General features: G+C 45.7%; 1 protein-coding gene across 2 annotated transcripts in view; it reads right to left on the reverse strand.

Moving 5' to 3' along the window:
• The window catches only part of LOC138352348 (uncharacterized), a 161848-nt gene that overhangs the window by 104620 nt on the left and 30858 nt on the right, over positions 1–26370 (reverse strand). Inside the window, exons 2-3 of one of the 2 annotated variants that reach the window (XM_069304733.1) lie at positions 14776–14874; positions 14377–14537 (exon numbers count right to left, since the gene is read on the reverse strand). In XM_069304733.1, coding sequence (XP_069160834.1) covers positions 14377–14537; positions 14776–14780 — 166 coding nt within the window. In that variant the 5' untranslated portion in view covers positions 14781–14874. Of the gene's footprint in view, positions 1–14376; positions 14875–26370 lie in introns of both variants that reach the window. The other variant, XM_069304732.1, reaches the window with a different exon arrangement.

Raw genomic sequence — 26370 nt, forward strand, 5'->3', positions numbered from 1 at the left:
ATGGTCCCCGGTGTGGTATAGGGTAGCGAAGATGGTCCCCGGTGTGGTATAGGGTAGCGAAGATGGTCCCCGGTGTGGTATAGGGTAGCGAAGATGGTCCCCGGTGTGGTGTAGGGTAGTGAAGATGGTCCCCGGTGTGGTGTAGGGTAGTGAAGATGGTCCCCGGTGTGGTGTAGGGTAGTGAAGATGGTCCCCGGTGTGGTATAGGGTAGCGAAGATGGTCCCCGGTGTGGTGAAGGGTAGCGAAGATGGTCCCCGGTGTGGTGTAGGGTAGCGAAGATGGTCCCCGGTGTGGTGTAGGGTAGTGAAGATGGTCCCCGGTGTGGTGTAGGGTAGTCAAGATGGTCCCCGGTGTGGTGTAGGGTAGCGAAGATGGTCCCCGGTGTGGTGTAGGGTAGCGAAGATGGTCCCCGGTGTGGTGTAGGGTAGTGAAGATGGTCCCCGGTGTGGTGTAGGGTAGCGAAGATGGTCCCCGGTGTGGTATAGGGTAGCGAAGATGGTCCCCGGTGTGGTGTAGGGTAGCGAAGATGGTCCCCGGTGTGGTGTAGGGTAGTGAAGATGGTCCCCGCTGTGGTGTAGGGTAGCGAAGATGGTCCCCGGTGTGGTGTAGGGTAGCGAAGATGGTCCCCGGTGTGGTGTAGGATAGTGAAGATGGTCCCCGGTGTGGTGTAGGGTAGTGAAGATGGTCCCCGGTGTGGTGTAGGGTAGCGAAGATGGTCCCCGGTGTGGTGTAGGGTAGCGAAGATGGTCCCCGGTGTGGTGTAGGGTAGCGAAGATGGTCCCCGGTGTGGTGTAGGGTAGCGAAGATGGTCCCCGGTGTGGTGTAGGGTAGCGAAGATGGTCCCCGGTGTGGTATAGTTGACCCCCTAGTTGTCCCAGGATAATGCCACCAGTTTCCAGTTACTCGATTTATAACACTGATTTATTATTTGCTTGTATTATTACAAGGAATTTTCTGCCTAATTTCCGGCTTGCAATGGTATTCACTCACTCTATTGCTAATTCCTAGATCCACATTTCCATATTACACTATACATTGTCCGTATATTATCAGTGAGGGACGTGCCCTGGGGTAGGCCTCGTGGCTTGTGTAAACACAGCCTAGCTGATGCAGTCTCTTGTCACCATTCTATGTTTCTAATATTCTATGCACAATTCTCCTACACTTCCAACTTATATGTGTGTTTTGATACTCGTTCTACTTCACTGTTCCACGAATCACTGTTCACTATTTTTTCCTTATATCACCTACATGCATGTACACAGAGCCTCGTGGCACTGCTTCCACGTACGTGATCTCCCGTTTATTCTCTATTTAACACAAAGTTCCATTGTTAATGACTGTATTCAACTTTCCAACGGGTCACTATGCACTTTGTGATGTCTGTAATCAGTAATCCATAGCTTTAGTCATAAGAAATCCCGGTAAATGTCACGATTTTAACGGAGCGCGCACGATAAGTCTTTTCCCCTCCCTCGACCCAGACAGACCGGCAGAGAGGGCAGCTTCCCATCCTTGTCATTCTCTGTGTATCTGTTCTCCCCTTTCCGCAGCTTCATCACTTGTTCCTTCACTGCTGTTTTCCTCCTGATGTGGCTGTGGAGCAGCTTTGGTTGGGTCTTGGCTTTACTCGCGATGTCATTTTCAAACTGTCTCTCTGCTTCCCTCCTCACTCTGATGTACTCATTTCTGGCCCTCTGGTATCTCTCCCTGCTCTCTGGTGTTCTGTTATTTCTGTAGTTTCTCCATGTTCTTTTACTCAGTTGCTTCGCTACCTTACATTCCTGGTTGGACCATGGGTTTTTCTATTGTTTTTCGTTTTTCTCCTTTTGGACGGGGATAAACCTGTCTGCAGCTTCCTGGCACTTTTGGGTGACAAAATCCATCATGACCTGCACATTCTTGTTTCTAAGTTCTGTTTCCCATGGTATTCCCCTGAGGAAGTTCTTCATCTCGTCATATTTTCCTCTTCGGTAATTCAGTCTTTTCCCCTCCACTCCCATTCTTGGATAGGTTATCCCTACCTCCACCAAGTACTCAAAGGTCAGTACACTGTGGTCACTCATTCCTATGGGGGCTTCAACTTTGACTTCCCTTATTTCTGACTCATTCAGGGTGAATATCAAGTCGAGTCTAGCTGGTTCATCATTGCCTCTCACTCTTGTGGGTTCCTTGACATGCTGGCTCAGAAAATTCCTTGTTGCTACTTCCAAGAGTTTAGCTCGCCACGTATCTGCACCACCATGTGGGTCCCCATTCTCCCAGTCTATCTTTCCATGGTTGAAATCACCCATGATTAAGAGTCTTGAGCCATTCCTGCAGGCAACTGAAGCTGCTCTCTCTATTATATTAATGGTTGCCATGTTGTTCCTATCAAACTCCTGTCTAGGTCTTCTGTCATTTAGGGGGGGGGGGTTGTAAATGACTGCCACTATTATCTTAGGTCCACCCATTGTTATAGTTCCTGTTATGTAATCTCTGAATCCGTCACAGCCCAGAATTTCCATCTCATCAAAACTCCAGTCCTTCCTTATCAGCAGGGCCAATCCTCCACCTCCTCTCCCTTCCCTCTCTTTCCTTACTATATAGTAGTCCTTTGGAAACACAGCGTCTGTTATGACTCCTGACAATTTTGTTTCCGTTAGTCCTATTACTTCAGGGTTTTCTTCTTGCACGCTTTCTGCCAGTTCACTTGCTTTATTGGTAATCCCATCAATGTTTGAGTACATTACCTTGAAGCTCACTTTCTTATATCCAATTTCACCCTCACTCCCTACAAGTGTAGGAGGTTGTTCTATGGTCATTGCTACTTAGGTAGGCTCATCCTCCTGTGAGGTAGTTGCCAGGGGTTCAGGGGGAGGTGGAGTGGGGGGTTGAGGGTTTAGGTCTTCCTCAGGCCTGCTTGGGGCAGGAAGAAGTCCTGGGGGTGAGGGAGCAGGGATTGATTGGGAAGAGGGCACGCCCTCCTGCGGTGTAGTTGACAGGGGTTTGGAGGGAGGTGGAGTGGGGGATAGAGGGCTTTGGTCTTGCTCAGGCCTGCTTGGGGCAGGGAGAAGACCAGGGGCTGGGAAAGCAGGGGCTACTTGGGGTAAGGGGAGGGGGAGGATTTGGGTTTCATGATGGGCATTATGCAGGGGCAAGGAAGGGTTTGTGCTGGGGGGGGAGGGGGTAGGGAGGGCCCTATCGGGTGGTGGGCTGGGGGTGTTGCATTCTCCCCTGGGGTTCCTGGGTTCCTGGATTGGGGTTCCCCACTCCCCTCTGGGATTGCTGGGTTGGAGGCTGAGGTTCCCTGGCGCTCTTCCCTCTCCTTGCGCCTTTTCCTTGCATCTGCTGCCCTTACTATCTCGTCTCTGGTCATGTGCCTCTGAACATATACCTCTTTGTAGTTCCTTGCATGCCTCAGTTTGCTCTTCCTTACTAGGATGTGTGTGTGTGTATGTATGTAACCAGCCGTTGATTGATGTAAGTACACTGTTTCTGTTTTGGGTATAAAACTCTGAGGCTGGTTTCGCACCCAGTGTTCCGTCTAACCTTTGTCCCTGTTGACCCACCTGGTGAGGTGATGGGAATTGGAGACGTGTAAGTTACCCTGTTTTTATCATCAAGTTGAGGAGTGAGCCCAACTGTGAGGATTGACGTGTGAGAGGTCAAAATCTGAGTCACATTCAGTTGTGTGAATATTACAATTTTACTGTATCTCGAAGAGTGGAGAAAAGTGATTTTAATTGTTTCCATTTCTCTATTTGTGTCGTGTTCTTACAGAGTGTTCCCATTCCAGCAGTAAAGTGGTAACGGAAGATTTCCCTTGGTTGTTTGATAATTTATTTTATACTAGCTGCACCCGCCACGTGTTGTTGTGGCTCCGTCTGGTTAAATGGGAAAGAAAGAAAAGAGAAACACACGTTTCTAATATGTTTAATTTCACAATGCTTGTGGGCATACAATATTTTTTGTTGTTCCACTGTCTCTGAGATATAGAAATTGTCTGGTTTGCCGACTCTAGAACACTTAACATATAATTGTCCATGTGAGAAGCAATCTGTATCTAGATCTAAACTGTACAATTCTAAAGATTGGCCCTGAGCTTTGTTGATGGTGACTGCAAAAGCCAATCGAATTGGAAATTACATTATCTTAAATTGAAATGGCATATCTGTTGGAATCATAGGAATGCGAGGACTGAGGACATTTTCACGTTTGAAAGGTCCTGTGAAGATTGTTGCTTCTACGACGTCGATGATTAATTTTTTTACTACAAGCCGCGTGCCGATGCAAACTTTTGACTGATTGATATTTCGCAACATGATAATTGTCACGCCGATTTTCAATTGCCGTACGTGTGATGGAATCCCTGGCAGATCGAGTGAAATAAAAAATTCTGTTGGATAATTAACCGCTTCATCTGCTTCCTCAACAGTGTCGACGGACTTGTGACTGCCTCGCCTTGAATGTTACACTGAATAATATTGTTAAGTTCGTAGACGTCTTTGTTCTTGGCCGCAAGAATAGCTCGTTCACTCAGCCAATCGTGATTCTTATAAATGGTTTGAATTTTCGGAAATACTTTTTCAACCAATTCTTCTTTTGACATTGTAGAAGTTAAGACAAATTGTAGAAGTTATGAGGCAATGAAATTCGTCCTGAGGCCTATCAACTGGCACGTTTCTGTTCCCAATTTCCAGAAATTGATGTGAGAATATCTCAGCTGATAGATCGTTTTATTGCTAGACATGCATATTTGTAGTTAATTGTAACATCTTTACGTGGCGCCACAAAGTAGATTATTTCAGGCAACTATTTATTTCGTCTGCTGGTGTCGATCGAGGAATTATAGGTAATGTTTTCCTGAAATCTCCTGCAAGCAATATTAATACGTTCCCAAATGATCTGATGTTTCCACGCAAATCGTGCAATGATCGATCAAGAGTCTCGATTTTTATTGGCCATTGTGCATTGATCCCAAACAATAGGTTTGCATTTCTGCAATACTTTTCCCATGCCGGATGCTTTGGAAATGTTACATGTGAGAGTTTCAATGAATTGCATGTCCAATGGCAATTTCAAAGCCAAAGTAGCAGTTTTTTCACCTGGTAGCAATGTCGCAGCTATTCTGGACGATGCAAGAGCTAAGGTTATGCCATTTTATGATCGAAATACTGCCAGAATCAATCTAATTAGGAAGGTTTTACCAGTTCCTCGAGCGCATCTAAGAAGAAGATTTCTCTAAGCCCGTTATTGACAGTTTGAATTAATTGATTGTAAATACCTTTTCGCTCAAGCGTTAGCGTAGGAGCTTTTGATTGCTCATACTACAACAGATCACCTGTGTTGTAATTTTGTTCACGCCGCAATTCTACATTGAACGAAGCAGCAGCAGATCGATTTGGCATGGCATTTCCAATTGATTGAGAACTTTGTTCGCGATTTCTAGGCACAAATCATCAGTCATTAGCAATGCTGTTACGGACCCGAGCCCAGCGTCCGAGCACGGAGCAGTGACGACCGCGCCATCTGTGGGTCAGCTCCCGAAACCCCCTCCAAATGGACGACGCCTTCTAGTGAGGACGAGATATACTGGCCACAAGGGCTAGTTTCCCGTCCTAATCAGCTCGTGACGTAGCCGCTGCTGACCTCTGGTGAGGTGACGCTTAGACAGCAACGCCATCTATGGAGTGGATAGGTGGGCGTTTGTGTCTAAGCCTGTAAGTGAGGTGCCCCAGAGTGTAACTAGTACTGATGACGTGTCTGATTATAGAGTCGACCTGGGACTGCTGTAATGGAAGTTGGATCAGTCTACCCAAGGCAGCCGTTGAATCTCCAAGTGTAATCTGCAGAAGTTGAGTCACCCCCCCGGATGAACACTGTTGTGTTAGCCTGCCTGTGACGTGGCAGTTGAGGATTTGTTGTACCCGGGGCTGACTGGAGGTGAAGACTAGTCACTGGGGTGTTGTGGTGAGGAGAGTGATCTGTGAAGTCACACGAGGCTCCTGCCTAGGGCTCGCAACCCTAATATCGGTCGTGGAGTGGCCTAACCTGCGGAACTGATTGGAACCTGCCAGCTACTGGCTGGATTTGTGGTTGAAGGCCTCCACGACGGTTGCCTAACCTGCGGAACTGATTGGAACCTGCCAGCTACAAGCTGGATTTGTGGTTGACGGCCCTCCACGACTGTGCACCCAGTGGGACTGTGATTTGGCTGGCCTGTGGCCGGGGTAGACTCGTCAAGGGAATCAAAGGATTCATTGTGAGGCCACAAGAGAACCAGGACCACTCGTCTTGAGCACCGTGAACATCTTGAGTCTTCGGAGGAAGACAAGTGATTGTAAATAAGTGTGGTTATAGTAACAGCGGGTGACTGTTTATATATTTATTTATTGGTGGTGGTGAATATATATTTATTTCTGAGCAGTTTTATCCCTTCCCCTTTAATTTACTTGCGTTACGGAGCACACCCCTTGAAAGCTACTACTAGCTTGGGGCCGGATACCCAAGCTCTACTAACATCAGAGAAAGAACCCAGTTGCGACCCCAGAGGGCCGTAACAAATGCTTCGTTGTAGATTTTTCTGTGAAATCCATGTTCATATTTTCATTTTCCTTACGTATTCGACGGATAATATCTTCACCCATGTTCGATTTATATTTCTCCCAGAACTCTGTTGGAGATGAATGAGAGCAGGTGGTCAATATGATTGCAAACAATGCACGAATTTGATTTGGATGTGACGTGTTGGACGCATATTAATGCATACATCCCAGTGAATGTATTGGCCGTTCTCCAATAAATTCACGGTTTGACATGCACTACGGAAAGTGGCATGTGTTACGCCGTTGACAAATCTCAATTGCTGAAAAGACGTTGGACCGGTCGCATTTATCAACAGCATGCGAAGAAAGAGCATTCATCCTGATTGGGATGCACGGTGTACAGTCTGCCTATCGTAGTTTATCTGAATATGCCAAGTTGTCCGTCGACTCGCTCTCCTCGTTGGAGTCGTTCAACTGATTCTCTACTGGCATTCCATGTGTACGTAGACACTTCAGAATACAGCAGTGTTTTCACAAACGCGTCATTTTGACATAACATGAAGAAAGCAGTTAACGTTGTAGCCGGTGGATTCATAGCTGTTTGTTGCATATTTGCAGCTGTGAAATAAACGTTTTGTCCATTTTCTTGTTTTCAAAACCAAAACCAAAAATACTAACGAAATAATACAATTCAAATGCAGATCAATTGACACAGTTAAATTTCATCACCAATTGCACTGAAAAATAAGAACAGTTAAAAAAACGAAATGAAAAAAGAAACAAATAAACCATACCAACGAAATGAACGGTATGGTAAACAACACAGCTCAATTTCAACGCAATGTCACACAAAATAATTAAATCAAAATGAAATTATATCAAAATCTATGATAGTTCAATTTAGCAATGCAATCGGAAACACTGAAATTGAATTGTAACATATTTTGCATAGCGTGCGTTGTTCTTACATGCAACAGATGGCACTGTTTTTCAAAAAAGCATGTTTTTACAGGTCACAGGTGTGGCATCTAAATAGTATTTATATAAAAACACGCACGTATTCGAATTGAATGTTGTGTAAAAATTTCAAATCAATCGGTGAAGAACTTTTGAAGATTACAGCTTGTGTTGCTCTTCCATCCTACAAATGGTGCTGTTTAAAAAAAAAAAAATGTTTTTTCCTGTCACAGGTGAAACATGTATATAGTAGGTGTATAAAAACACACGCCTATTTGAATGCAACTTTGTGTCAAAATTTCAAAGTAATCGGTAAAGAGGTTTCGAAGATTTCTTTCACATGAAAAACAGTTTTTCAATAAAAGCATGTTTTTTCCCGTCACAGACGTGACATCTATATAGTATGTATATAAAAACCCGCTCGGATGCGAATGGAACGTTGTGTGAAAATTTCAAAGCAATCGGTGAAGAACTTTCGAAGAATAGCGATTTTGAACAAACGAACATTTCCATTTATTTATATAGATTTGGCCAGTGCTTTATTATACTGTTGTGTTGTGTTAAAGCTGTAAATTATTAATGGTATAATTTTCTGGGGAAAGTCTCTTGCAAGTTTTGCCGTGAGTGGAAGAGGTGTACCGTGTTGTACCATGTTGTACCATGTTGTACCGTGTGTGAACTGTAGACAAGTTGTGTCCTTGGTGAAATGCGATGTGTGCTGTGAAGGATTCTGTGAGAATTAAAGTCATTTAACGTCACTGGGGGGACACGATTACTGAACGAGGTCATTGTTGATTTGTTGAACAGCGTTGTGATTAACGTAGTTCCGTGTAATTACAACAGTCACAGTGAGTTCACGCAGTGGAGGAATTGTCAATAGGAGACTAATGTAGTGTTAACGAATTACGAACTGCCGTTAATTAAGTGGTTGATTAACGTAAGAGGTTGACCATCCTGTTATGGTCGGAGTCAATTGCACTGCCATTAAGTTGTCGTAATTCGTTTGACTGCTCGGAGCTGTCTGCGGGCAGGGGAATTCTTAGCTAATTACACTCGTAGCTAATTAAGGTGAATTAACACCCGCCACTTAGTGAATTCACACTGTGTTGATGTTGTTTACACAGGGTATCTTGTAGCCTTGTGTGGTAAAGTATTAGAACCCTCGTTAAGGTAATCTTGTCGTAAGACCGGAAGAGACCTGTCAGTTGGATAACAGTAGGTTTTGTCAATACTCGAATTAATAGGCTGTTGTATTCAGTAATTAATTGGGGATTACTCACCGAATGCTTGACGTTTCAAGTATGATGTAATTATTTGATTTACGAGATATTGTTGCTATTCAAGTGTCATTGAGACACGAGCGTATTAACGTAATTGTTTAAATTCCATTAGTGTAACTTTTATTGTTGGTGTCCTGAGAGACAAGTGTTAACATAAGATTTTTATAAGGGGTAATCATTCTTGGATCACCCGCCTTGTTACTTGGTACCTCGTTGGTAAAGCAGCGAGCTCCATTCAAGTTTTGTGATTATAGGATTCGTTCACCGTGAAGCAATGACAATATTAATTGCAAGCTTGCTTCACCAGTGGGCACCACTTTGTTCAGTTGGAGTCCGGCCCTGGCAGCCGTGGAGTGAGGACGTCTTGCCGACCCTCCCTGGTTGTTGGCGTTGTTTGCCATTTTGGCCGCCCGGTGGTGTGAGCGTCTCTGCCCTCCCAGTTTGTTGCTGCCTGGCTGCATGTTGACGTGGCGGTTCTGCCATGGGAGGCCATCTTCCCCCTGTTGTGCGAGTGAACTCCGTGGGCCTGGAGTTCACTAGTAAGGCTGGATATCCGGACATCGAGATGGTTATGTGTGACATGCTTCATATCCCGGTGGAGGCTATCTACGGTATTGAGCTTGTTACAGCCCACCGGGTTGTTCTCAAGTTCGTGAGGGAAGAGGAGTACCGGGACTTCCTCCATCAGTATGAGGGGCGTACATTGCCGTTGCCCGGGGGATGCCAGTTCAGTGGTGATTTCGGATCGTAGTGGTGCCCTGACTTATGTCAGTGTCCATGGGGTGCCCCTGGAGTTCCCTGAAGACCTTCTCCAGCGTTACTTTGGGAGGTATGGTGCTGTTATCAGCGTGCAGGTGAACACGCTCTCCTCGGGGAGGTATGCTGGGAGGCGGACGAACATTCGTACCTTGGGTATGCACCTGTGGTCGGATATACCGTCTTCTGTCCGGCTGATGGGTTACTACGTCCAGGTGTATTATGCCCAGCAGCCCCGTACCTGTTTCCGGTGTGGCCTGTTGGGGCATCTGGCTGCCGGGTGCTCTGAGGCCCCAGCTGCTCCTGTCAACTTGATCCGAGAAGAGGATTTCCCGCCGCTCCCTCTGGAGGAGGACTCCGGGGTTGAGGAGGTGGCCGTCCCATTAGCTGCTGCGGCTCCCCCTGCGTCGCCCGACATGCCTCCGGTTGTTGCTGTCCCTCCTCCGGGTATTGCTGTGCCGTTGGATGGTCTCCCTGCTCTTGTCACTGTCCTCGCTGTTCCCGTGGGCCTTCCTGGTGCTCACTGTGAGGCGTCGCCGTCTTCTCATTCGTCTTCGGGTGCTGTGCCTGGCCCTGTGTCCGCGCCTCGGGTCCCGACTGTGCTGGGTGCTGGGGTGGCGGCAGAGCCTCCTGCTGTGTGTGGCCCAGTTCCCCCTGTGATAGAGGCTGCTGCCGTTCTGTGTCGGGCGTCGGTTCGTCCGTCTAGTGGTACCCATGTGTCTGGGTCCGCTTCAGGCTCTGACGATATCCGGCCGGAGCCCAAACGTTCCCGGCGTTCGTCTTCTGCCTGGGCCAATGTTGGGGATTTCAGTGACTGTGGGTCTTCGGGTGTTGACGGTGTGGATCCGGATACGTCGCTGTCTTCGCAGTTAGTAGCGGCGGAGGTCCATGTGCCTGCTGGTGCCAGTGTCTCAGACGTGCCTTCGGTTCTTTCTCCGCTAGGGGACTCTGCAGTGGGTGGTGGTGGCTTCCGCTGCCAGGGATGGTGTGGATACTGGTGCTGGGCGTGGTCTGGTAATGACATTATGGAAGGATGCGCGCCGTCCTGTGAGGGTGCGTGTTGGGAAACAAGGGGACGTGTTGCCGGCGTCTGTGATGCCGTCGGGTCACTGGTCAGTGATTGCCGAGTTTATGCTGGCTGACGACCCGGAGAACTTTCATGGTGGGCAGGTTCCCTGCATGTGGGGACGTGTGGCGGCTACTCGCCTCATCAGTACTACCATCTGGGTCCCATGTTTGCGGGTGTTTGTTGCCAAGGTTCCGGAAGTTATGGCTTCCCCGGTGGATGGCCAAGACCCTTGGCTGTGGATGCTCTGGGAAGCGTTTAATGTGCGGTTCCCGCGGGCCTGTTTTTCTGGGAAAGTATGTCCACTGATTTCCTGTTTATATACTTTATGTAGTGATGTATGTCCCTCTGGCTGTTTGCTTGCCTTACTGTGTTTTTGTTTTTGTTCATATGTTTGTTCTTTGCTACTATGCCCTGTGTGTTATTTTCTGCCTTACATGTTGTATAGTTATGATTTTCTTGTGTTATGTTTCATGTTGTGCTTTGTTGTCGGCCCTTCCGGCCTGTGCTTCTGTCTGATTTGTTTCTTATGATACTATTGTTTGCTTTCTTGTCATTATTTGCTTGATATGCTTGCTTGTTTTCTATTTTGTGTTACGATCTTGTCTTGATGTATGCTGTGTTATGTTGTTTTATTGTATTTATTGTCTTTAACTTGCATGCTTGCATGTAAAAATAAAAAAAAAAATAAAAAAATTGGTTCAGTTAGTGTCATTATTCAGTCAGCGACGACGGAAAGGATCCCATGGGTCCGCCAGGCTGTTGAATAGCTGTTCTTAAATGTGCCACTGGGGTGACAGTAAAGTAACGTGAACTCTTTGTTGTAGTAGTTCTAGTTTTGTTTGAATAAATTGTTGTTTCTAGAAAACGGTCGTTTACGTTACTCCCACAATATTTCTGTCCCACTTTTCATGTTCTGCAACACCATGCCTGCTTATGTGTTAATTAAGTCTATACTTAAAGCTTGAGTCCAATCCACAGCGCCACATTTCAAATAATATGAAGTGAGTTCCCGTCGGATACCCTCTATTAGTTTTTACTAGGAGCAGCCAACGACCTAAGTTGACAGGTTTCACCCGTGTGGTGAAGCCTGGCGGTTTGCTCCCGCTTTCCCATGATATTAGGCTTCAAAGTTTATCTGCCTGTGGCAGTTATTTCTGTTTGAGGTCTGCTTGATGGTCACTCGACCATCATGACCGTTCAAAGGATGATGGTAGCCGAAGATATTTACCCCATCATCCCGACGGTGCACTGATGGTAATCTTGGGCATAGAGGTGAAAGTGTCCTTTACACCGGTTGCATAGGGCTCCTAGCAGTATGGGTTTGAGTCACTTCTGGAGTGTGAGTTTTCGGTTGCATATATGTCTTGGGACCATTCAGGCTTGTTCGCATTTGGGTTTCTCACGTGAGCCCCAAAGAATGAGGTGATTTGATAAAATACTATGCCCAAGATTACCATCCGAGCGCCGTAAGGATGATGGGTTAAATAGCTTCAGCTACCATCATCTTTTGAACGGTCGTGATGGTCGAGTGGTGAAGATGTCCTGTACACCAGATGCATAGTGCTCCTGGCAGTATGGGCTCGAGTCACTAATGGTGTGTGAGTTTTCGGTTACATATACATATATATATATAATATAATATATATATATATATATATATATATATATATATATATATATATATATATATATATATATATTGTGTGTGGTCGTTTGTAACTCCTTTTTTGTAACAAAGTTCAAATAAAGTAAATATATATGTGTACATACAAAAGAATGGGGGTGGTAGGAGAAGATAATATTAGTGTTCAGTGAGAGACCACAAGGTCTCCTCTGAATACTTTTTATTTTCTTCTCCGAGGCTATGGGTCCCCACATTGGCACCAGAGGTGGTACCCTCACAAACTTTTATATATATATATATATATATATATATATATATATATATATATATATATATATATATATATATATATATATATATATATATATATTCAGCTATATATATATAGCTGAAAACTCCACACCCCAGAAGGATTCGAATCCAGACAGCTAGGAGCACGATGTACCTTGATGTACCTGGTACTTTAGCCACTAGACCACACAACTGTTCACAAATCTTGGTAGTCGGGAGACTATTTATCCAAAATCCCACAGCACTCAGTGGTCAACTTGGGCATAGATATTTCATCAAATCATATCACTTTATGGGGGCCACGTGAGCAACACAAATGCGAACAAGCTTGAATGGTCCCCAAGCCAATCTGCAACTGAAAACTCCACAACCAGAAGGATTCGAACCCATGCCGTCCAGGGTCACCCCAGAACATACACAGTACCGTGACCACCGCACCAATGGTCGTCTATAAGAATTGGTAGTCCTGGAGCTTATTAACTAAACTCCACGACTGATCAACCTCCGACGACACTCATAGCTCCATTTGGATACAGTTTTATTTCATCAGATTTTGGCCCATGCATGGCCTGTGCTGAGGTTTTTTTCAAATGTGAGAAAGCTGCAGGAACCCGCAAGATATAGATAATTAAGAACTCTAATTGATCCGGACAGGATTCGAACCCATGCTGTCCAGGATCACCCCTAAACGTACACAGTACCGTGACCACCGCACCAATGGTCGTCTATAAGGATTGGTAGTCCTGGAGCTTATTAACTAAACTCCACGACTGCTCAACACCCGACGACACTCAGATTCATTTGGGTACAGTTTTTCATCAATTTGATGAAAAATTTGATGAATTTTTTTGGAGAAACAGTATTCATCAACGACCTGATCACTATTAAGTCATACTCGCTGACTGAAAAAACTGTAATGTAAATGTTACCGGATTAGTACAGGTCGCCGTAAGGAAAGACCCCTTCCCGTCGCCAGGAATACAACTTCTCCTAGGAAACGATCTGGCTAACAATCATTTCTCCGTTAATCTCATAGTCTACAATCAATCTAGGGTAAGATTCAACTCAAGCAATGCCAGGGGCCCCCATTCTCCAGTATTACTTGTGTTGCTAATAATATTCGTAATTCCTGCTCCCAGATAAAAAACCTTTAAATTGAATTTCCTATCTTTAACTCAGAGAGCCCTGTCCATATATTTAACCTGTGAATTCCATACGTTTGAGACATTTATTTCTTTCATTAGGTTCTCCGTTTGTTGTCTAACCTTTCGAGCAAATTGCATTCTCCCTTCAAGGATGGGTGATGAAGGCAGGATGTCTATCCTCCTTGTAGATAATGCTTTGGCAGTCATAATGAAACATGTGGAAGGCCTCTTTACAGTTTTCCCAAATCCCTTGTCTTTGTTACACTCAAAGATGAAGATTTCCGAAGGCTGCTATCGTCCTTAACTTCCTCCTGTAGCATCACATTCCATTGGTCAAAGTTCCTCACGCAGTGAGTCCATCTTCGTCCTCAAAGGATCAGACAGGTCTACTACGTCTATTATAACTCTTTCCAATATGGGAAAGTTTAGCAGGAAACTTCCTGCTAAACAGTTCCATATACACTAAAACAGATGTAGGTGAAGATGGTTAGTTTTCAGATTATATATTTTCAACATAAACATTTCTTGATTTGTGGTGGAGCAGAATCTTCATCGTACATTTGACGAGGCAGACACAACATTATGCAATTGAGATTGATCTACCCACCATCTAGTGTGTACACACAATAGTGACACACCATCAAGTAATTGACATTGATCCACTGACAAAATAACTTTCCTTACCTTCTGGTGGATAGGAACTACAGGCATGGGGAAGCGTCTTACCTTTGAATCTGCTCCAGTGTTGGTGATCTCCGACGACAGAGACTGTCAAGTGAGTCTCCTCCAGGTAGATGAAGACGGCGGAGCCCAGGAGGAGGTATATCACCCACAATACCATCACACTTAGCGTACTAAAGACCGCTTTGCTCATCCCACACCGCCGCCTGATGATATTATATACTGAGAACCGACCAACTATTCTAAGGAGACAATCTTTTTCCATTATGCAAGACTTAAGAAGATTAAGTTAAGTACTACCAGAGGTAGATTTCTTTCTTGAGATTATCAAAATGGCTGAGTTTACACTTTGTTCACTCGTTTAAAGCTATTCCTAATTCAAAAGGTCATGAGTGTCGCTTTAAAAGATCGGGTACTAGGCGAAGCAGAGGTTGTTCTAGTCACGTCATGATATAGGTGGTGGCTCTGAAGACCTCTTGTTGTTGGCAAGGATCACTGCACTATGTATTTTGTTTTATTCTCACAAGACACGGCAATACGTTCCTGCAAAGGGAAAATAAGCTGCAAATAATCTTGGAGAAAGCTGCACGTTAGCTCTCTTAACAATAATTACTTTATGCCTACATTCACGAGCCCAGACCATCTAGCAGCCAGGAATCGGCTACTATTAGTTAATATATTTACATACACGCACTTACATACACAGAAACACACACAATGTTAAGGGAGACATGATTTACCACATGCAAGATTCTCAGAGGTTGAGTTGATAGAGACAGTTTATTGATGATGATACACGCACAAGAAGACACAGGTGGAAAATAAGTACCGAAAAGAGTTATAGAGATATTAGGAAGAACTTGAGTAATTAAGAAATGGAATGCATTTGTAATATAGGGTGGATTAATGGTCATTGACCTGGTTGAGGCAGACTCCATACACAAGTTTAAAATGTATAAACGATAGAGCCCAACAGGCTCACGAACCTGTTCACTAGGGGTTTGACGGTTCAGAGGAGGGACCAAAGAGCTGTAGCTCAACCCCCGCCAGCAAAAGTAGGTGAGTGCAATTTGGAGAGCACACACACACACACACACACACACACACACACACACACACACACACACACACACACACACACACACACACACACACACACACACACACACAGCACGGGTGGGACACGAACAAGGGGACACAGGTGGAAATTTAGTACCCAGATGAGCCCCAGAGACGTTAGAAAGATTTTTTTCAGTGTCAGAGTAGTTAATAAATGGAATGCACTAGGAAGTGATGTGGTGGAGGCTGACTCCATACACAGTTTCAAATGTAGATATGATAGAGCCCAGTGGGCTCAGGAATCTGTACACCAGTTGATTGACAGTTGAGAGGCGGGATCAAAGAGCCAAAGCTCAACCCCCGCAAACACAATTAGGTAAGTACAATTAGGTGAGTACACACACACACACACACACACACACACACACACACACACACACACACACACACACACACACACACACACACACACTCGCCTGGGGGCCTCGTAGCCTGGTGGACAGCGCGCAGGGCTCGTAATTCTGTGGCGCGGGTTCGATTCCCGCACGAGGCAGAAACAAATGGGCAAAGTTTCTTTCACCCTAAGTGCCCCTGTTACCTAGCAGTTAATAGGTACCTGGGAGTTAGTCAGCTGTCACGGGCTGCTTCCTGGGGTGTGTGTGTGTGTGTGTGTGTGTGGTGTGGAAAAAAAAAAAGTAGTTAGTAAACAGTTGATTGACAGTTGAGAGGCGGGCCGAAAGAGCAAAGCTCAACCCCCGCAAAAACACAACTAGTAAACACACACACACACACACACACACACACACACACACAAGCTACTCCACAGTCACATCAGAAGGAAAACAACAGTGAAAGAACAGGTATTGAAACTTAGAACAGGCGAGGACAGGTATACAGAGAATGACAGAGAGGTGTGTGAGGAACTCAACAAGAGGTTCCAGGAGGTCTTCACAATAGAACAGGGTGAGGTCACTGTGCTAGGAGAAAGGGAGGTAAACCAGGCGGCCTTGGAGGAGTTCGAAATTACGAGAGAGGAGGTCAAGAGACACCTGCTGGATCTGGATGTTAGAAAGGCTGTTGGTCCAGATGGGATCTCACCATGGGTACTGAAAGAGTGTGCAGAGGCACTTTGCCTGCCACTCTCCATAGTGTATAGTAAGTCACTAGAGACGGGAGACCTACCAGAAATATGGAAGACGGCGAATGTGGTCCCAATATACAAAAAGGGCGACAGACAAGAGGCACTGAACTACAGGCCAGTGTCCTTGATTTGTATACCATGCAAGGTGATGGAGAAGATCGTGAGAAAAAACCTGGTAACACATCTGGAGAGAAGGGACTTCGTGACAAATCGCCAACATAGATTCAGGGAGGGTAAATCTTGCCTTACAGGCTTGATAGAATTCTACGATCAGGTGACACAGATTAAGCAAGAAAGAGAGGGCTGGGCGGACTGCATTTTCTTGGATTGTCGGAAAGCCTTTGACACAGTACCGCATAAGAGGCTGGTACATAAGCTGGAGAGACAGGCAGGTGTAGCTGGTAAGGTGCTCCAGTGGATAAGGGAGTATCTAAGCAATAGGAAGCAGAGAGTTACGGTGAGGGGTGAGACCTTCGATTGGCGTGAAGTCACTAGTGGAGTCCCACAGGGCTCTGTACTCGGTCCTATCTTGTTTCTGATATATGTAAATGATCTCCCGGAGGGTATCGATTCATTTCTCTCAATGTTTGCGGACGATGCTAAAATTATGAGAAGGATTAAAACAGAAGAGGACTGTTTGAGGCTTCAAGAAGACCTAGACAAGCTGAAGGAATGGTCGAACAAATGGTTGTTAGAGTTTAACCCAACCAAATGTAATGTAATGAAGATAGGTGTAGGGAGCAGGAGGCCAGATACAAGGTATCATCTGGGAGAGGAAATTCTTCAGGAGTCAGAGAAGGAAAAAGACTTGGGGGTTGATATCACGCCAGACCTGTCTCCTGCAGCACATATCAAGCGGATAACATCAGCGGCATATGCCAGGCTGGCCAACATACGAACGGCATTCAGAAACTTGTGTAAAGAATCATTCAGAACTTTGTATACCACATATGTCACACCAATCCTGGAGTATGCAGCCCCAGCATGGAGTCCATATCTAGTCAAGGATAAGACTAAACTGGAAAAGGTTCAAAGGTTTGCCACCAGACTAGTACCCGAGCTGAGAGGTATGAGCTACGAGGAGAGACTACGGGAATTAAACCTCACTTCGCTGGAAGACAGAAGAGTTAGGGGGGACATGATCACCACATTCAAGATTCTGAAGGGGATTGATAGGGTAGATAAAGACAGTCTATTTAACACAAGGGGAACACGCACAAGGGGACACAGGTGGAAACTGAGTGCCCAAATGAGCCACAGAGATATTAGAAAGAACTTTTTTAGTGTCAGAGTGGTTGACAAATGGAATGCATTAGGAAGTGATGTGGTGGAGGCTGACTCCATACACAGTTTCAAGTGTAGATATGACAGAGCCCGATAGGCTCATGAATCTGTACACCTGTTGATTTACGGTTGAGAGGCGGGACCAAAGAGCCAGAGCTCAACCCCCGCAAACACAACTAGGTGAGAACTAGGCGAGTACACACACACACACACACACACACACACACACACACACACACACACACACACACACACACACACACACACACACACATAAGTATTCCTCCAGAGGGACAGTGCAAGGGAGGAGAGAGAGCCAGGGCAGCAGAGGCAGGGAGAGAGGAGTAAACCAGGAAATCACAGCCCCCAACACAACAGTCCCAAAGACAAGAGGAGAACCCACAACCCGCATCCCAGCAACTCCAAAGGGTAGGGCAAAACCACCACCCTCTTCTGCATAGAAACCTTCCCTTCCCCTCACCACAACTGCTCCTACTCAAATGTTCACCCCCCTCCTTCCCCCCTCTTTCCCCCCTCCCCACCGTATTCCGACCCTGTCACCCCTCCCCCATTCCCCCCTCCCGCTTCATTCACCCTCCATATCCCTCTTCCCTCTTACCTCGTATCCTCCATGTCCCCCCTTCCTCCTTACCTCATACTCTACCTGTTCCACCTTCCCCTGAACCCCCACCCCCCACCCCACAATCCTCTGAGACCCAGCAAACCACCTCACACCCAGGGAACAGCTTCCTCCACCATCAGAACGCTCACCAAGAAGGGGACAAGGAAATGAACAGAAGAAAGTGAGCTTCAAGGGAATGTACACTAACATTGATGGGATTACAAGTGAACTCAGAGAATTGGCACTTGAAGAAAACATAGAAATAATAGCACTCAAAGAAACAAAGCTCACTAAAACCATAACAAATGCAGTGTTTCCACAGAACTCCTATGTAGTGAGGAAAGAGAGAGAAGGGAGAGGAGGAGGTGGTGTAGCTTTGCTGATAAGAAAAGGTTGGAGTTTTGAACAGATGGTTAATCAGGGCTGTGACGGTTTCAGTGACTACATATCAGGCACCATAGCATCTTGAGGACAGAAAATTATAGTAGTAGTCATATATAATCCCACCCCCCACCGAGCGACAGAAGACCTAGACAGGAATATGATAGAAACAACTTGGCCGCCATCAATATAATACAGAGAGCAGCTTCTGTGGCTAGCAGGAACGGATACAGACTACTAATCATGAGAGACTTCAACCATGGGAAGATAGATTGGGGGAACAGAGACCCACATGGAGACCCAGACACATGGAGAGCTAAGCTGCTGGATGTGGCAATAAGAAACTTTCTAAGTCAACACGTTAAGGGACCGACAAGAATGAGAGGAGGGGATGAACCAGCCTTGCTTGATCTGATATTTACCCTAAATGAGTCGGATATAAGGGAAGTTAAGTTGGAAGCCCCTTGGGAATGAGTGATCATAGTGTATTGAGCTTTGAGTACCTGGTTGAGCTGGGAATTAACACGCCCAAAAAAAATGGGAATCAAAGGGCTGGCGTATCGAAACTGAAACTATGAGGAGATGAATAAATTCCTATGGGATATACATTGGGACACAGAACTCGGAACCTAGTCTGTACAAGACATGATGGACTATGTCACCCAAAAATGTCAGGAGGCTGTAAGCAGGTTTGTCCCAGCCCGACAGGAAAAAACGGAGAAGCAAAGGAAGAATCCGTGGTTTAATAGGGAATGTATGAAAGCAAAGGAGCTGAACAAAAGGGCATGGAGGAACTTCCGTAATAACAGAACACCAGAAAGTAGAGAGAGACACCAGAGAACCAGGAACGAGGATGTTAGTGTGAGAAGAGCAGCTGAGAAAAGGTATGAAAATGATATAGCTAATAAAGCCAAGACCGAACCAAAGCTACTACACAGTCACATCAGGAGGAAGACAACAGTGAAGGAACAGGTGATGAAACTTAAGGTGGGCGAGGAAAGGTACACAGAGAATGACAAAGAGGTGTGTGAAGAACTCAACAAAAGGTTCCAGGAGGTCTTTACAATAGAACAGGGAGAAGTCATGGTGCTAGGAGAGGTGGCAGCAAATTAGGTGACCTTGGAAAGGTTCGAAATTACAAGAGATGAGGTCAAGAAATACCTATTGGAGCTGGATGTGAGAAAAGCTGTTGGGCCGGACGGAATCTCACCATGGGTATTGAAAGAGTGTGCAGGAGCACTTTGCTTGCCACTCTCCATAGTGTATAGTAGGTCACTGGAAACGGGAGACCTACCAGAAATATGGAAGACTGCTAATGTAGTACCAATATACAAAAAGTGTGACAGACAAGAGGCACTGAACTACAGGCCAGTGTCCCTAACTTGCATACCATGCAAGATGATGGAGAAGATTGTGAGAAAAAACCTAGTAACACATCTGGAGAGAAGAGACTTCGTGACAACCCATCAACATGGGTTCAGGGAGGGTAAATCTTTCCTTACAGGCTTGATGGAATTCTACGATCAGGTGACAAAGATTAAGGAAGAAAGAAAAGGATGGGCGGACTACATTTTTTTGGACTGTCGGAAAGCCTTTGACACAGTACCCCATAAAAGGTTGATGCATAAGCTGGAGAAACAGGCAGGAGTAACTGGTAGGGCGCTCCAGTGGATAAGGGAGTACCTAAGCAATAGGAAGCAGAGAGTTACGGTGAGGGGTGAGACCTCAGAATGGCGTGAAGTCACCAGTGGAGTCCCACAGGGCTCTGTGCTTGGAACTATCCTGTTTCTGATATACGTAAATGATCTCCCAGAGGGTATAGACTCATTCCTCTCAATGTTTGCTGACGACGCCAAAATTATGAGAAGGATTAATACATAGGAGGACAGATTGTGGCTTCAAGAAGACCTGGACAAGCTGCAGGAATGGTCGAACAAATGGCTGTTAGAGTTTAACCCAAGCAAATGTAATGTAATAAAGATAGGGGTAGGAAGCAGGAGACCAGATACAAGGTATCACTTGGGAGATGAAATACTTCAAGAGTTTGAGAGAGAGAAAGACCTGGGGGTTGATATCACGCCATACCTGTCCCCTGATGCTCATATCAAGAGCATAACAGCAGCAGCATATGCCAGGTTGGCTAACATAAGAACGGCCTTTAGAAACATGTGTAAGGAATCTTTCAGAACATTATATACCACATATGTCACACCAATCCAGGAGTATGCGGCACCAGCATGGAGTCCATATCTAGTCAAGCATAAGACTAAAATGGAAAAGGTTCAAAGGTTTGCCACCAGACTAGTACCCGAGCTGAGAGGTATGAGCTACGAGGAGAGACTACGGGAATTAAACCTCACTTCGTTGGAAGACAGAAGAGTTAGGGGGGACATGATCACCACATTCAAGATCCTCAAGGGAATTGACAGGGTTGATAAAGACAGGCTGTTTAACACAAGGGGCACACGCACTAGGAGACACAGGTGGAAACTGAGTGCCCAAATGAGCCACAGAGATATTAGAAAGAACTTTTTTAGTGTCAGAGTGGTTGACAAATTGAATGCATTAGGAAGTGATGTGGTGGAGGCTGACTCCATACACAGTTTCAAGTGTAGATATGATAGAGCCCAATAGGCTCAGGAACCTGTACACCTGTTGATTGACAGTTGAGAGGCGGGACCAAAGAGCCAGAGCTCAACCCCTGCAAGCACAACTAGGTGAGTACACACACACACACACACACACACACACACACACACATGAGATGGAAATTCCGTGCTGTGACGGATTCAGAGATTACATAACAGGAACTATAACAATGGGTGGACCTAAGATAATAGTGGCAGTCATTTACAACCCTCCCCTAAATGACAGAAGACCTAGACAGGAGTTTGATAGGAACAACATGGCAACCATTAATATAATAGAGAGAGCAGCTTCAGTTGCCTGCAGTAATGTCTCAAGACTCTTAATCATGGGCGATTTCAACCATGGAAAGATAGACTGGGAGAATGGGGACCCACATGGTGGTGCAGATACGTGGAGAACTAAACTCTTGGAAGTGGCAACAAGAAATTTTCTGAGCCAGCATGTCAAGGAACCCGCAAGAGTGAGAGGCAATGATGAACCAGCTAGACTCAACTTGATATTCACCCTGAATGAGTCATAAATAAGGGAAGTCAAAGTTGAAGCCCTTATAGGAATGAGTGACCACAGTGTACTGACCTTTGAGTACTTGGTGGAGGTAGGGATAACCTATCCAAGGATGGGAGCGAATGAAAAAAGACTGAATTACCGAAGAGGAAAATATGACGAGATGAGGAACTTCCTCAGGGGAATATCATGGGAAACAGAACTTAGAGACAAGAATGTGCAGGTCATGATGGATTTTGTCACCCAGAAGTGCCAGGAAACTGCAGACAGGTTTATCCCCGTCAAAAAGGAGAAAAACGAAAAACAACAGAAAAACCCACGGTTCAACCAGGAATGTAAGGTAGCGAAGTAACTGAGTAAAAGGACATGGAGAAACTACAGAAATAACAGAACACCAGAGAGCAGGGAGAGATACCAGAGGGCCAGAAATGAGTACCTCAGAGTGAGGAGGGAAGTAGAGAGACAGTTTGAAAATGACATCGCAAGTAAAGCCAAGACCTAACCAAAGCTGCTCCACAGCCACATCAGGAGGAAAATAGCAGTGAAGGAACAAGTGATGAAGCTGCGGAAAGGGGAGAACAGATACACAGAGAATGATAAGGAGGGATGTGAAGAACTTAACAAGAGATTCCAGGAGGTCTTCACAATAAAACAAGGAGAAGCCCCTGCACTAAATGAGGAGGCGGCAAACCAAGCAACCTTGGAGGAATTTGACCTCACCAGTGATGAGGTCAAAAGGTGTCTGCTGGAGCTGGATGTGACAAAGGCTGTTGGGCCTGATAGAATCTCACCATGGATACTAAAGGAAGGTGAAGAAGCACTAAGTGTGCCACTCTTTATGGTGTATAACAGGTCACTGGAAACAGGAGACTTACCAGAAAGTTGGAAGACAGCTAACGTGGTCCCAATATACAAAAAGGGTGACAGGCAAGAGGCACTGAATTACAGGACAGTTTCCTTAACTTGTATACCATGCAAGGTGATGGAGAAGATCGTGAGGAAAAGGCTCGTAGAGCATCTAGAGGGAAATAACTTTGTAACGCACCAGCAACATGGGTTCAGAGATGGTAAATCGTGCCTCACAGGTTTAATAGAATTTTATGACCAGGCAACGAAATATAGGCAGGAAAGAGAAGGGTGGGCCGACTGCATTTTCCTGGATTGCCAAAAAGCCTTTGACACAGTACCCCATAAAAGGCTGTTAATAAAGTTGTAGCAAAAGGCAGGAGTAAATGGGAAGGTGCGCCAGTGGAGAAGGGAGTACTTAAGCAATAGAAAACAGCGAGTAACGGTGAGGGGGGAGACATCAGAGTGGCGAGATGTCACCAGCGGAGTCCCACAGGGCTCAGTACTTGGACCCATCCTGTTTCTAATATATGTGAACGATCTTCCAGAGGGTATAGACTCATTCCTCTCAATGTTTGCTGATGATGCAAAAATTATGAGAAGAATCAAGACGGATGAAGATAGACAGAGACTACAGGATGACCTGGATAAACTGGAGGAATGGTCTATAAAATGGCTGCTAAAGTTCAACTCAGGAAAGTGTAAGGTGATGAAATTAGGTGAAGGGAGCAGGAGGCTGAACACAAGGTATCATCTGGGAGGGAAAATCCTGCAAGTGTCAAATAGAGAGAAGGATCTGGGGGTTGATATCACACCGAACCTGTCCCCAGAGGCCCACATCAAAAGAATATCATCAGCGGCATATGCTAGACTGGCCAACATAAGAACTGCCTTCAGAAACTTGTGTAAGGAATCTTTCAGAACCCTGTATACCACTTATGTAAGACCAATCCTGGAGTATGCAGCTCCAGCCTGGAGTCCATACCTAGTTAAACACAAGACAAAGTTAGAGAAGATTCAGCGGTATGCCACCAGGCTCGTCCCGGAACTGAGAGGATTGAGCTACGAGGAAAGGCTAAAGGAGCTGAACCTCACATCCCTGGAAAACAGAAGAGTAAGGGGAGACATGATAACCACCTACAAAATTCTCAGGGGAATTGACAGGGTGGACAAAGACAAACTCTTCAGCACGGGTGGGACACGAACAAGGGGACACAGGTGGAAACTTAGTACCCAGATGAGCCACAGAGACGTTAGAAAGAATTTTTTCAGTGTCAGAGTAGTTAATAAATGGAATGCACTAGGAAGTGATGTGGTGGAGGCTGACTCCATACACAGTTTCAAATGTAGGTATGATAGAGCCCAGTAGGCTCAGGAATCTGTACACCAGTTGATTGACAGTTGAGAGGCGGGACCAAAGAGCCAAAGCTCAACCCCCGCAAGCACAATTAGGTGAGTACAATTAGGTGAGTACACACACACACACACACACACACACACACACACACACACACACACACACACACACACACAAACACTCACACACACACACACACACAAACACACACACACACACACCCTCATTCCATTTCCTCTCCCTCTCACTCCCTCTCTCCCTCACTTTACCATGCTCTACTTCGCTCTCCCCCCCTCTCCCCCCCCTCTCTCTCTCTCTCTCTCTCTCTCTCTCTCTCTCTCTCTCTCTCTCTCTCTCTCTCTCTCTCTCTCTCTCTCTCTCTCTCTCTCTCTTTCTCTCTCTCACTCTCCTTCTCTCCCTCACTCCTTCTCTCCCTCCCTCCCTCCCTCCCTCCCTCCCTCCCTCCCTCCCTCCCTCCCTCTTCCTCCCTCCCTCCCTCCCTCTCCCTCACTCCATCCCTCTCCCTCACTCCATCCCTCTCCCTATCTCTCCCACCATCCTTCCCTCCCTCCCACCACCACCGGCTGACCTCCCCTCCATAGCACCCCCTCTCACCACACACACACACACACACTCACACACACACACACACACACACACACACACACACACACACACACACACACACACACACACACACACACACACACATGAATCTATGAGGAGATAAGAAAATTCCTAACAGATATAGCATGGGAAACAGAGCTCAGGGAAAAGACGGCCCAAGATATGATGGACTAAATCACGCAAAAATGCAAGGACGCAGCAAACAAGTTTGTCCCAGCCCAAAAGGAAAACAGTGAAATGAAGATGAGAAACCCATGGTTTAATCAGAGATAATAATAATAATAATAATTTTTATTTAGGTAAGGTATATACATAAAGAGATTTTACAAAGTTTGTTGGCTTAATAGATAGAGCTAGTACATACAATGCCTAAAGCCACTATTACGCAAAGCGTTTCGGGCAGAATGTAGGCTAGCTAAGCAGCAAAGTAAAAGGGCATGGAGTAACTATAGGAATAACAGGACACTGGAGAGCAGAGAAAGATACCAGAATGCCAGGAATGAATATGTCAGGATGAGAAGAGAGGCAGAAAGACAATACAAAAATGACATCGCAAGCAAGGCAAAGACTCGGCCTAAATTGCTGCATAGCCACATCAGGAGAAAAACAACTGTAAATTAACAGGTTATGAAATTAAGGATAGGGGCAGAAGGATTCACTACAAACGACAAGGAAGTGTGTGAGGAACTGAATAAGAAGTTCCAAGAGGTCTTCACCTTAGAGCAAGGAAAAATCCCAGAGATAAGAGAGGGAATAGCTAACCAGGAACCACTGGAAGAGTTTGAGATTACCAGCGGGGAAGTAAGGAAGTGTTTACTAGAGTTGGATGTGACAAAGGCTATAGGCGCAGATGGAATCTCCCCTTGGATACTAAAGGAAGGAGCAGAAGAACTGTGCCTCCCGCTCTCCATAGTGTATAACAAATCACTGGCAACAGGGGAACTGCCAGAAATTTGGAAAGCAGCTAACGTAGTCCCGATATACAAGAAAGGGGATAGACAGGAGGCACTGAATTACAGGCCAGTGTCCCTAACCTGCATACCATGCAAGCTGATGGAGATGATTGTGCGAAGAAAGCTTGTGGAGCACCTGGAGCAAAAGAACTTTGTAACACAGCATCAACATGGATTCAGGGATGGCAGGTCCTGCCTCACAGGGTTACTTGAATTCTACGACCAGGCAACAAAAATAAGGCAAGAAAGAGAAGGGTGGGCAGACTGCATATTTTTGGATTGTCAGAAAGCCTTTGATACAGTGCCACACAAGAGGATAGTGAAAAAGCTGGAGATGCAGGCTGGAGTGAAAGGGAAGGTACTCCGTTGGATACAGGAGTACCTAAGCAACAGGAGACAACGAGTCAGTGTGAGGGGTGAGGTCTCAGACTGGCGAGACGTTACGAGTGGAGTCCCGCAGGGGTCAGTCCTTGGACCTATACTGTTTCTGATATATGTAAATGATCTGTATCCCCTCTGTATCCCAGAGGGTATAGAATCGTTTCTCTCAATGTTTGCCGATGATGCAAAAATTATGAGGAGGATTGAATCTGAGGACGATAGTAGGAGGCTACAA

This window comes from Procambarus clarkii, chromosome 53 (genome assembly GCF_040958095.1).
Source record: "Procambarus clarkii isolate CNS0578487 chromosome 53, FALCON_Pclarkii_2.0, whole genome shotgun sequence".
In the NCBI taxonomy this organism is placed as follows: Eukaryota; Metazoa; Arthropoda; class Malacostraca; order Decapoda; family Cambaridae; genus Procambarus; species Procambarus clarkii.